The following is a 12,056-nucleotide window of genomic DNA, read 5'->3' as shown; positions in this document are numbered from 1 at the left end:
TATAATTTAAAAATAATGATTTAACAAAACAAATAAGAGCTATTTTGGTCACATACAGTATATTACCCATATTGTTTGATGTATTGTTGCTAGACAAAATGTAAACAATTGTAAAAAAAAAAAAAAAAAAAGATTCTGATAATTTCTTATTACAGATTATTATTGTCTTCTTTAGGAATTGAAAAGCTCCCTCTAGCTTGAATTCTGCAAGGCATGAGCACCCTCATGGGATTAAACTGTGCCACTGCAAATGAAGTGTCACCATGAAGATAAAGCAATGACAAAGGCATTATAGTTTATTAATTGTACTAATATCAAGTAATTTCTTCTCTACAAAACAGGATACATTTATACATATATACGGTAAAACTGTCCTTCTAATTCACATCGCTTCACAAACGCTGAATATGTTTTAGTGACATGACTATTGCAACATCTTTTATTTTCAGAATATATTTATATTTATATATATATATTACTTCAATAAATAAACTACTACTGTGTAAGAAATTATACGCACAAAACGCACTAGTACTGTAGATTTTAACATTATAACAATCATTTTACTAGATACCAATCTAATCATGTCAGAAAGTGAATGTATTATTTAAATGGTTAAAAGATTAAAGCAAGGATTATAGAAACAGGGACAGGGAACTAACATGAAGGCCAGGGCTCATTATCATGCTTCTAATAAGGCAACAGAGGTGCAGGTTGGATTCAGTAAGTCTATTCATTATTGCTTCCTTTCTTTTAGTGAAAGATGTTTCAAAAGCATCTCAGTGCATTCATCAATCACATTTGTGATATGCAAGGTGAATGAACACTACAATTCATAGAGTTCTGTGTCCGCTGCACGCACAGCGAGTGATGTCGGAGATGAACGGCTGCTTTTAGAAATTTTCCTTGTAGAATTTGAAGCCGGCTAGCTCGCAGTGAGCCTTGATCATCTTTGCAAGAACAGGAGAGCCACAGAAAAACACGTGAACCTTCCCCTTCCTTTCCTCAGCAACTTTCTGAAAAACCTGGTGTGGAAACAAAGAGCACAGATTTAAAACAAGAAACTCTTCAGCTGTTATGACAGACACCTGCCTCCTCCCCCACTTTGTAGATTTAATTCTGTACATACTTCTACACCTATTAGACCTCCTCCAGTGCCAAACTGCCACACATGTGCTGAACTTGGAGATATGGTCACTGGCTATTTCATTGTTCATTGGAATTACGGAATAAGTGGCTGAACACAGAAGATACTGTAGATTACTGAATCAGGGACCCCATGCCAGATTACCCCCACCCCCGGCTTGGTGAAGTGTCTCTGCCGGTCCCCTACCTTGCTCCAGTCTGGGCGTCCCGGCTGGGTTCTGGTCCTCAGTCCTGTGATGGAGTCTCGATTCTCTTTCTTTGCCAACAGGTCCAGAGCCATCTGTAAGCCAATGGCCTTCATGTCATTCTTACAGAGCGCTGACGTCATGTACATGTGCATCTCCAAGAAACGACCTGCCATGTTAACAAGCAGCAGACACAGCAAGTCAAGTAATGCAGACACAGTCAAAGATGCTGTAGGGCTCCACCGCATCCTCGTTAAATATTATCCTTTAAATCCTCAACGATGCTGTCAATGCAAGCTTTACTGTCAGCTAAGCCCATTGGCGGGGTTGATATCAATGAGACAAACTCTACAATATTCCTGCCAGTGTTTTTGGTCGACCTCCAACCCAGCTGAACTGCTCTGTTCCCAGGATCTCTTAGGAGATTGTCACTAACCTTCGGGTTCCTCGTCAGCTTGGTCCATTTCCAATTTGGTCAGCAAACTCACAAACCACTCGAATGATTTCTGATCCCGGTTAATCCAGATGAAGTCAACCTAGAAACGATCATACAAGCCAGTATAATTTGGAGCAATCGGAAAGCAGTGGTGATAGGAGACTGCTTTCCAGTTTTAACTAACTCTTAAATAGTCTGAGTAGCTGAGGTGTGTGTATTTCAGCTCATACTAACCAAAACCGTGATCAAACTGCTTTGCAATGGAAATCCTATTACCATCCCTGAGTAGGTATGCATTACATATTGGCTAGTTTTCCATAAACCCTTGACCCCCTCGCTAGCGTGAATGATATTTTTTTAAGCTACAGCATTTAAAGAATTAAATCTGCTCTGATGAGCTCGAGTTTGAGATTCGTGAAACTGCGTTACACAGAAATCTTTCCTGCATTAAAGATTTTTTTTTTATTCTATCAAAACACATTCAAATATGATTCAGCAGCAATACATCCTTCCCCATCCCACTCCCTGAACTGAAGACATTGTAATACAACAACATCCACATGAGGGCAGTCTTTACATTGTGTTTTATTATTGCGTTGCATGTGATTCACCTGCATTTCAATTTATTGATTGTTTTTCGGTTGGTAGGAAACTTCTCTGCATTCGCATACAAGTTTATAAACAGATTTACGTCAGCTTACCTTTCTGAGCTTCATTTCATTGTCCTTGAGATTCTCACACCAGGAATAGTTACAGTTTGGGCAGTTCTGTTTTCTCATTCGATACCTGAATAAGACACAGAATTGTGAACAGGGAGATTTCTCTGTTTCTCTAATCTTACCGCACCTGAAAAACAAACTTTGAAACCAAACTCGAAAACTGAAAATGACAACAAAGGGGCAAAAGTGATTTACAAAAGTGGTCTTCAATTAGCAAGCATCTTCTTTGCATCCAATGCATTAGCTGAGTTTGAATAGCTTTTGGGCACCACGTATGTACGCAGTAAATGAATGAAAGGGACGCATTCTGTTCTCTTACCTGTACATGATGCTTTGCAGGATTGAAGCAAAGGGGGTAATGCCTATCCCAGCTCCAATAAGCACAGCATGCTCAGAGGTGAAGATGCGTCTGGTGGGAGTCCCATACGGGCCGTCGACATAACACTAGACAGCAAAACAAACACACAAAAAAAATTCAATAACGATAACAAGAATTACAATAACCGCAATGTACGAGGATTCAATCATCTCACCTTTATATTGCAGAATCTGTGATTCTCACTTAATTTGGTCGAGAGCTAAGATGAAAAAAATATATATTTTAGATCAATGCTGTCAAACAGCGTCTGTAAGATTCAGTCATTTTATATAATAATTCTGTTACACACAAGAACAAGGGGAACACAGAGAAAGCATCAAAATTGAGAATGCCCGTTTCAAAAAGCAAATCTCTTAATGTTACAAAACAAGTACAAAATCACTAAATCGTTCATTACTAGTTTTGAAACACTTTTTTTTGCAAAAACATAATATGTTCCAATGAGCCCAGCATGTGCTTAATTTACATTCTATGTGCACCCTCCTGCTGCTCTGCACCCCCATCTCTCTCACCTGAGCACCCTCCCCCTGCTCTGCACCCCCATCTCTCTCACCTGAGCACCCTCCCCCTGCTCTGCACCCCCATCTCTCTCACCTGAGCACCCTCCCCCTGCTCTGCACCCCCATCTCTCTCACCTGAGCACCCTCCCCCTGCTCTGCACCCCCATCTCTCTCACCTGAGCACCCTCCCCCTGCTCTGCACCCCCATCTCTCTCACCTGAGCACCCTCCCCCTGCTCAGCACTCCCCACCTCTCTCACCTGAGCACCCTCCCCCTGCTCTGCACTCCCCACCTCTCTCACCTGAGCACCCTCCCCCTGCTCTGCACTCCCCACCTCTCTCACCTGAGCACCCTCCCCCTGCTCTGTCTGAATGATGCTCTCTGCAGTCATGCTCTGAGGAAGCCTGCTGGGCTTGTAGGAGGTCAGCTCAATCGTGTCATCCTTATTGGTCGCCACTGCCCCATTGAAGCCAATCGAATTGAAAAGGTGTTCCTGTTGTGGAGTCAACAAATAAATACATTAAAACAAATACAATACCTGGCACGAGATATTTCAAGGGGATCTGTAAAATCTTTATTAAACAGTAGTAGCTTTCAGTCTGCTGGCATTTGAGTGTGAACGAGGGTATGGGTTTGAAAAAGTCAGCACTAACCTGAGTGCATTTTTGATGTTGCCTGTTTCTCAGATTGGTGGTTAATCTCTTGGGCTCGTTGCTCATTGGCTCAGGCTGTCTGAAGTACTCGTATAGTCTGTTGGTCCATTGGCCCATTGATCGAATATGAAGCCATAAAGAATCTTTTAAATAAATGAACAACGTATTTATAAGGTGAGCTGCACCATAAGAAATGTCTTTTTCTGCACACTGTAAAGGAGTCTACTTTTACTGTACCGTGTTGTTCTGGGGCACTGCTGATGGTAAAAGGGTGCCATTCATACTTGGCTATAACTGGAATGTTTATATAAACATAGTCACCGGGTTTGTAGTTAAAAAACAGCGGTCTCCTAATTACCAGATGGGTCACCTAAAAAATAAGAGGGGAAAGAATCAACCTTCTTTTCTGAACTGCTTTATGAATCCAATGTCCAGGCATACGAGGACCCCCTGTTAAAAATGATAATTTTCAAAATGCATCTCTTATTAGAACTAGCAATCCATTTCCAAATCTTCTGGTTCTTGGCTTGTTTTTATACTTTAATTGGAGGGAAATGCAAATATTTCAAAACAACATTAATACTGATGAGGAACATTGTACATGGTAAAGGACATCCGATCTGCAGGCTTCTATGTATATTTATATGTGTCTGAGAACCTGCTCTGAATCTGGATGCACAAGAAATATGAGCCTGGTGTTCTATTCCTGTTCTGTTCCTTCATGTGAGTGTATTTGTAAGTCAATCGGAAATATAGAATCACCGCAGGTACAGTGCTGATTGTGTGGCATACCTTTGATGGCAGCAGGTTGACTTCCACGATGTAAAGGCCACCCATGCGTGACACAGCTATCCCCACGATCTTCTCCAGCAGAAACACGAACCCTGGGACACAAAACCACTTCCAGAAGCTCGGCCCGTGGATAACAAGCAGTGCCCACACCCAAATATAGCAGAGATGGGTCCAGTAGAAAATCTAATGCAAAGTATACATAAAGCATGAATACAGAAGAACATCACTAGCATCCCAATCCTGTACATTTAGACTAACTGAGCACTGTAGTGAGCTGATGGAGAGAGAGAGAGCAGGACAGGTTAACTCATGCAGTGGATAAAACTAGTTCCGAGTTCTGGCCACCCTTTTAAAAGTTTACACTACATTTGCACAGTAGTGTCACAGTTTATCTGTGCTCTTGCATGCTTACACTAAGCATTTACAGTACCGCTTGGTTAGCCATGTTGTGTTTTGTTTATTTTACCATGCTTTTCCATAGATCCCATTGATTTATCATGCCTGCCTGTGCCTTGCCATGGTTTCACATGCTTTCATGCTTTATATATTACTGCGCTTTGCAGTGCTTTGGCAATTTTTATAATGTATTTATTTGATTAGCCCAGCTGATGTATTCAAACTCGCCTCAAAGTGTCCACTCCTGCGGACGAACGTGCTGGAACAGATTAGCATCATACAGATGAGAAACTGCAGGATGAATCCAGTGATGGAGGCAGTGCCATAAACCCAGCCTATCCCAGGCCTTGTTGTAAACAGGTACTCCCACAGATGGTAGCTGTTCGCAGTCTGAGTCAAGAGCACTTCATAGGAAAGGGGAGCATTGTTTAAAACAAAACAAACAACAACAACAACAGCTAAATAAAAACAGACTTGTACATTAGACATTAAATATGAGCCAACTATTTCCTATTGAATACATTTGAAGAAAGCTTTAAGTAATATGAATTTGTTATTTACTGTAAACTTTTTGGCTGGATGTAGAATCACCATAGTAACCGCTACAGTAATAATGGAACTCCCTTGCTCAATTAATGCACTCAACCTCTGATCTCAGTCTTTATTGACTCGGCCGTAACATTATAATCTTGTAACGCAACACAGCAATGCCATTAACCCTTAATTGTATCTTATGTTTTCTGATTGTTGTTGAACTTTCTGTAGAGGAATGGAGAAAAAATAATACAGAAGTATATTACATTGACTGAAGTTTCCTTACCAAAATTAATGATATGAGCTCCTGTGTGCACAACTGTCAGCCCAAACATAACATAGCCCACCAGCTGGTGCAGAATCACATACTGGTCCAAGGGGAAAACTCTCACAACCCACGTAGCTCTCAACCAAGTCAGGCATCTCCGCAACATGAGGATCTGTGCAAACAGCAGGGCAATGCCATCATTACAAGCTGTGCCATGCATGGGCAGTAATCAGGGAATCACTCAGTGCACTACAGCAGGGCAGTGCAGAAATCAAAAGGGGATGAGAATTACCATTGTGCCAAAGGAAGGTTACAAAATAAATAATGCCACAAACATTTTTTAGTATTTATAGAACTTACAACGTGCTCTTATTGGAATTTACTCTTATAAGCAGACATTTTTACAAGTTTACTGCTCTTAGTCGAATTCACTCTTAAATGTAATTATCTGCTGTATTCTTTATGTTGCTGTTATTTGAATTTGATCTTTCTACTGATTTTACTGTAATTCATAACCGCTCTTATCTGTAATGTAATATTTCGTAATGTGATATTGTGTAAGGTGATATTTTGCAATGTGACACTTTGCATTGTGATATTTTGTAACAACTGTCTACCCTGGATAAGGGCATCTGCTAAGAAATAAATACTAATAATAATAATAAATGAATGTACTGCTTGTTTGTTTAAATATAATGCTTGACTTGTGTTAATTATTGTACACTTTAGTTGAATTTTAGTATTGCACAGTTTTAGCAGTACATGAAAGAATGGTGCACCTGGCCATTAGGAATGAACTCATGACTGCACAATAAATTTAAAGACAGTAATGTGGAAAACAACCCTTCCAGCTATATTCCTAATGGTATATTTGGTAATATAGCTGGGGTTTACTGATCTAAACAGTGGTGGATAGACTATATTAATCCTGCTGGGGTGATATACAGACTCTATTAACGTTAATATTCATGTGACAGGGTAGCGTCACGACCCAGGCTGTTACCGGCAGGAAAGAGACCCAGAAACAGAAGCTGCAGTTCACGAACACATTTATTAACACAAAAACAAACACAGGAACAAACAAACTGGCACGAGGGCCAAAATAAAGATTAAAAAAAAAAAAACATACTGTATCCAAACACTGCTGTCAGGCTGGGCATTCCCCATTCCCCATTCGCCATTCCCCATTCACTCAATTGGCCACACCTGCGAATGGCCATATCTGTGATTGCTGGCAACCTTATATTCCCACAAACACACTATTTACAGCAGCAGGGCTTCTGCACTGCCTCAATTAACAATACAAAACATAATGGAATGGGGTCACAATCAGGTTCATACATTTCCGGCCGGCAGTATTAAGACCTGACACAGTTTAGATCATTAGAATAGAGCCCACTGTCTCGATAAGGAATGGTCTAATCACTCACGACGATAAAAGTGCAGTTGAAGTTGAGGCACTGTCCGCAGCCCTTTGCCACCATGACCCAGAACCCGGCGGTGGTGTGTTTGAGTGCTGCGAAGGTGAACAGCAAGATGTTCAAGCAGACGTAGCAGCCCATGAAGAGCAGCTTGCGGCAGTTGTTGTGCCAGTACGCCCGGGTCAGGTATCGGGGCGTGTGTCTTCTCTTCTTCTGGCTGTCAGGGGGCTTCAACCAGTTAGCAGCACTGTGTAAAGAACCATTCAAACCATCAAGGGAAAGGGTAATAACACCTCATGAACTCATTTAAGACCCCATCCACCGCTCTCAAAAGGGGATATTACACGGCACCAGCACAGCTGAAGGACAGACGCATTTAAACACTCCATCAGCCTTACCTTATCGTCAGGTTTTCCATGACCTCAGGGAAGTTCTCTAGTTCTTCTTTCAGCTCTTCAAAAGTAATGGAGCCACTGTTATCTTTGTCAGCAGACTCAAAGAGTGCGAGCGTCAGATCGTCAAGTTTCTCCTCAGGTAGAGAGATCGCACTCTCCCTCAGGCATGACTTCAGAACAGTGCGCAGCTCATCCGGGTCGATCGAGCCACTGCCTAAAGTAACATTAACAACACTACCATGAAAGTGGACGTGAACAGCTACATTCTTTCAAGGAACCATATTTATTTCAGTTCAGTTCACATAGTATTGATGATCTGTTAACTCAATCCAAATAAAGAATGCTTCACATTTGCTCTTGTTTCATTCCAAAGATGCATTTTAACAGCTGCAAACGAACTGGGCCCGTATACAACCTTTACAATTATCACTCACTGGCCACCAGAGGGCACTAGAAATAATGCAAGTGTTCCTTTAACATACAGTATTTGACATTGCATTTACAATGAGTCTTTTGTTTCAATGGCATCCAAAACAACTAGAAAGACAACTCTGCAATAAAAGACCCTGCTCCAGCAATCTGCAGTAATTAAAGGAATATTCCCCTTTCAAACACTGAAAGGCAGTGACCGAGGGCTTACTGCAGTTAGTATATAGAGAATAGAGCGAAGATGTTCAGGGTGCTGCAATACCCACACTGAACCCATATGTAGTATTCTATAGAGACAGTAACAAACAACTTGGAAGGTTAATTTCAGTCTGCATTATCCCAAATAACGGTGCAGATTGCATTTGGTGTATTGTGTCTTTAAAATGAACTCCTTCATCGTGCCCTAAAGCTTGAAGACCCTTACCGTCTACATCGTAGACCTGGAAGAGGAATCTCAGTTTGTCTGTTTCATTTCCGTGGATAAGAAGGTTCAGGGCCTTTAGTAACTCATCCAGACTGATCGACCCACTCCCATCTGAATCGAACAACGCAAAAAACCTCTCTGCAAAGAAGGACTGCAGAAAGACAACACAATGTAAAACACAACGCAAAAAACCTCTCTGCAAAGAAGGACTGCAGAAAGACAACACAATGTAAAACACAACGCAAAAAACCTCTCTGCAAAGAAGGACTGCAGAAAGACAACACAATGTAAAACACAACACAAAAAACCTCTCTGCAAAGAAGGACTGCAGAAAGACAACACAATGTAAAACACAACGCAAAAAACCTCTCTGCAAAGAAGGACTGCAGAAAGACAACACAATGTAAAACACAACGTAAAAAACCTCTCTGCAAAGAAGGACTGCAGAAAGACAACACAATGTAAAACACAACGCAAAAAACCTCTCTGCAAAGAAGGACTGCAGAAAGACAACACAATGTAAAACACAACGTAAAAAACCTCTCTGCAAAGAAGGACTGCAGAAAGGCAACACAATGTAAAACACAACGCAAAAAACCTCTCTGCAAAGAAGGACTGCAGAAAGACAACACAATGTAAAACACAACACCAAGAACAACCTCTTGTCGAAAGGTTCGTCAAGGAACTTTACTAAGTTTCTTTTAGTACTGCATATTATAGGTATGGATGAGTATTATACTTTATTCCTCCTGTTCAGTTCATATACTGAAAGATAAAATGTGTTGGCATTATTGATCCAGAGATGTAAAAAAAGAAACTATGTTGAAGCTGATACCTTTTAATGGACCAATACAAACATTGAAAATATACATGCTTTAAAGACCACACAGGTCCCGTCTATAGGTAAAAGTGACTATACAAATGAGATCCTCCCAATAAAAATGGCTGGAATCATTATCAGTGGTACCATGCTACCCCCATAAAAAAATCCTCCGACCCTTAACAATTATTCCAGTTAAAGTGCAAAAGACTAAGGGTAAGGTTTTTTGGCTATCCAACTGAATGCAACAGCTAACTAAACAGCTGTCTAAATGTTTTGCTTTCATTTATCACGAGCAGTTGTTAGCAATTAATTAACAGAACAGTCCCCTCTTTGTTATTTCGAATAGTCAGCAGTGCACTGCTATTCACACACACACTGAAGGACAAACACTGACGCAAATGACAAGCTGATTCTATGCATGTTTATTATTATTTTTTTCTGCAAAGATATTGTTACTGAACAAGATGAATGGAGATTAAGTAAGTTACAACTTGCCTCTTTCACTTTAAGTGCTGTTTTGAATTCCTCCAGGTCGATTTCTTTATCCTCTCCAGCAATGCTTTCAAACTGCTTAGTGACCCACTCCAGCCACCTGGCATCTTCATCCACACTCATTGTGCTGGAGGTATTGACACAGAATCACAGGCACAGCTAGCTTCAGTTATCCAGAATCAGCAAGCTTGTAGAGAGCAGGGTCCCAGCTTCAACGCAGACAGACACACACACCCCTCAGCTCTGTTACAATAAAAAATAAATGGGCTGTTTATTTGCATTTCCTGGAGATCAGGAGGCTGTGTGGTCCAGTGGTTAAAGAAAAGGGGCTTGTAACCAAGAGGTCCATGGTTCAAATCCTAAGCAAGTCACTTAACCTCCTTGTGCTCTGTCTTGCGGGTGAGACGTTGTTGTGAGTGACTCTGCAGCTGATGCATAGTTCACACACCCTAGTCTCTGTAAGTCGCCTTGGATAAAGGCGTCTGCTAAATAAACTAATAACAGTAATAATCAATAGCCCTTTAACAATCTAGTTGTTCTGAACAATGCACTGCGCAGACCCTCACTGTCAACCTGTTTATTAATGGACACAATAATACAACCCCAAACAATAATAATAACCTATCCCAGCCGCTAACTACATGGCTTCTGAGTTCATAAGGGTCTATTTTAATGATCTAAACAGCGGCAGATCTAAATAACATCGCTCTTTAAATAAATCCATCATTCAAAACACTGTCACTCTTTTTTATGTTATTTTGTGTTTTATCATTCTTATTCATTTCCTGGTTTCTTCAAATGTTTTATTATTATTATTATTATTATTATTATTATTATTATTATTATTATTATTATTATTTTGTAATTTTTACTACTTATTCATATTGCATACTTCTTTCTGTTTTGAAATACTGTGGTATGAAATATCCACTGCTAAATTGTTATTTTTAATCCAGATTTATGGGATGTAATACATTTGTAAAGCATTTATTTGCAAGCAGTGGTGAATCCAGACCTACATTCAGACCTGCCATCTGTATTTGTCCACTCATCACATGTTAGCACTGACAACCTTCACAATAGGCCTGCTGTATCCAATATAAAAAGCTTCTCATCACGCTGAGATTGCTATATATATATATATATATTTGAATTTGCAACCATCAGAAACACATGTGGGATCTTTTATTATCACAAAGCTTTTTAAACATCCTCCTAAGAAGACATCTTCTTTAGATGCCATGAACTGTGATTACATTGGTCTGATGTTGCCATGGGGATGTCAGGACCAGAAACCAGAACCTATGATGTAAAATAATTTAATGTCACTAATTAACTCAGTTAATTAAATGCTTAAATACATGTCCTCCGCTTGTCAACTAAATACAATGTATTTGCGGGTTTGTATGTGACTCTGTCTGGCTAAATAAGCAGTAGTTAGATTTTGCTACTAGCTTGAATACAATTGAAGAAAAGAACATAATGTTAATTTTTTTTTTGTTAGTTTCTCATTTTGAATCATTAACATTTTTTTTCCTTCAAAAAAAATTAATAAATTACAGACTAAGGTAAATACTTTAAAAATGTGCCCTGTTGTGTCTTCTAAAGTGGGGATAAGACATTGGTAAAGAATATTCTCAATGTTTCCCAGTGAATTATTTTCATATTGTAAACTAGAATGCCAGAAATAATATTGTACACATTATTAATCAACAATCAATCAAAACCAATGTGATTATATTTGCACATGCATAAAACTGAACCCCACCAGTCATTTGTCAAACAGCATTTTATTAGCAGAATGTAATTTGTAAACTTAACTTTCTCATGCAAACCATGTTTAAAGACGTACTCTACTGGTCCTTCGTCATCAGTCATGACTGGCCTCAGTTTCTGTTTAACAGAGTAAATAAAACATGAAATTACCTGAGGCTTCGGTTGGGTACGTATTCCTTTTTTGTTCCTACAAGATCTCTCTTTTTCCAGCTGAAACTGGCTTTGCTTGCTGAGTTTCTACCTTCCTGGCCTCACAAATACAAGATGAATAATCAATGTTCCCACCTG

The 12,056-nt window shown here is 39.8% G+C and overlaps 1 protein-coding gene across 2 annotated transcripts; it reads right to left on the bottom strand.

Annotated features, from left to right (window-relative positions):
• Positions 1–275: 275 nt before the first annotated feature.
• Positions 276–12,056, bottom strand: LOC117428416 (NADPH oxidase 5-like). 2 transcript variants are annotated; one of them, XM_058999254.1, is made up of 17 exons: positions 11,919–12,056; positions 9,996–10,235; positions 8,678–8,828; positions 7,828–8,038; positions 7,439–7,676; positions 6,027–6,180; positions 5,435–5,610; positions 4,811–4,993; positions 4,256–4,388; positions 4,019–4,161; positions 3,700–3,858; positions 3,020–3,064; positions 2,806–2,930; positions 2,469–2,553; positions 1,768–1,867; positions 1,334–1,500; positions 276–1,025 (listed from the first exon to the last, which is right to left on the bottom strand). In XM_058999254.1, exons 2-17 carry the CDS (start codon positions 10,113–10,115, stop codon positions 894–896), a joined length of 2,322 nt encoding a protein of 773 aa, XP_058855237.1. In that variant the 5' UTR covers positions 10,116–10,235; positions 11,919–12,056; the 3' UTR covers positions 276–893. The 2 variants fall into 2 exon arrangements, with proteins under 2 accessions (XP_058855237.1, XP_058855238.1); XM_058999255.1 differs by having other exon boundaries at positions 3,709–3,858; positions 11,919–12,055.

The sequence above is a fragment of the Acipenser ruthenus genome, chromosome 24 (genome assembly GCF_902713425.1).
Source record: "Acipenser ruthenus chromosome 24, fAciRut3.2 maternal haplotype, whole genome shotgun sequence".
NCBI lineage: Eukaryota > Metazoa > Chordata > Actinopteri > Acipenseriformes > Acipenseridae > Acipenser > Acipenser ruthenus.
This window is presented reverse-complemented; position numbering and strand designations above follow the sequence as displayed.

What these genes read in the sequence shown, in the direction of transcription:
- LOC117428416 (XM_058999254.1), bottom strand. Translation starts at nt 10,115, where the DNA reads ATGAGTGTGGATGAAGATGCCAGGTGGCTGGAGTGGGTCACTAAGCAG. An exon ending in AGCTCATATCATTAATTTTG is followed by an intron (nt 5,611 to 6,026) that starts GTAAGGAAACTT and finishes TTTCCTATGAAG; the next exon opens with TGCTCTTGACTCAGACTGCG. An exon ending in GCAGGAGTGGACACTTTGAG is followed by an intron (nt 4,994 to 5,434) that starts GCGAGTTTGAAT and finishes ACTTTGCATTAG; the next exon opens with ATTTTCTACTGGACCCATCT.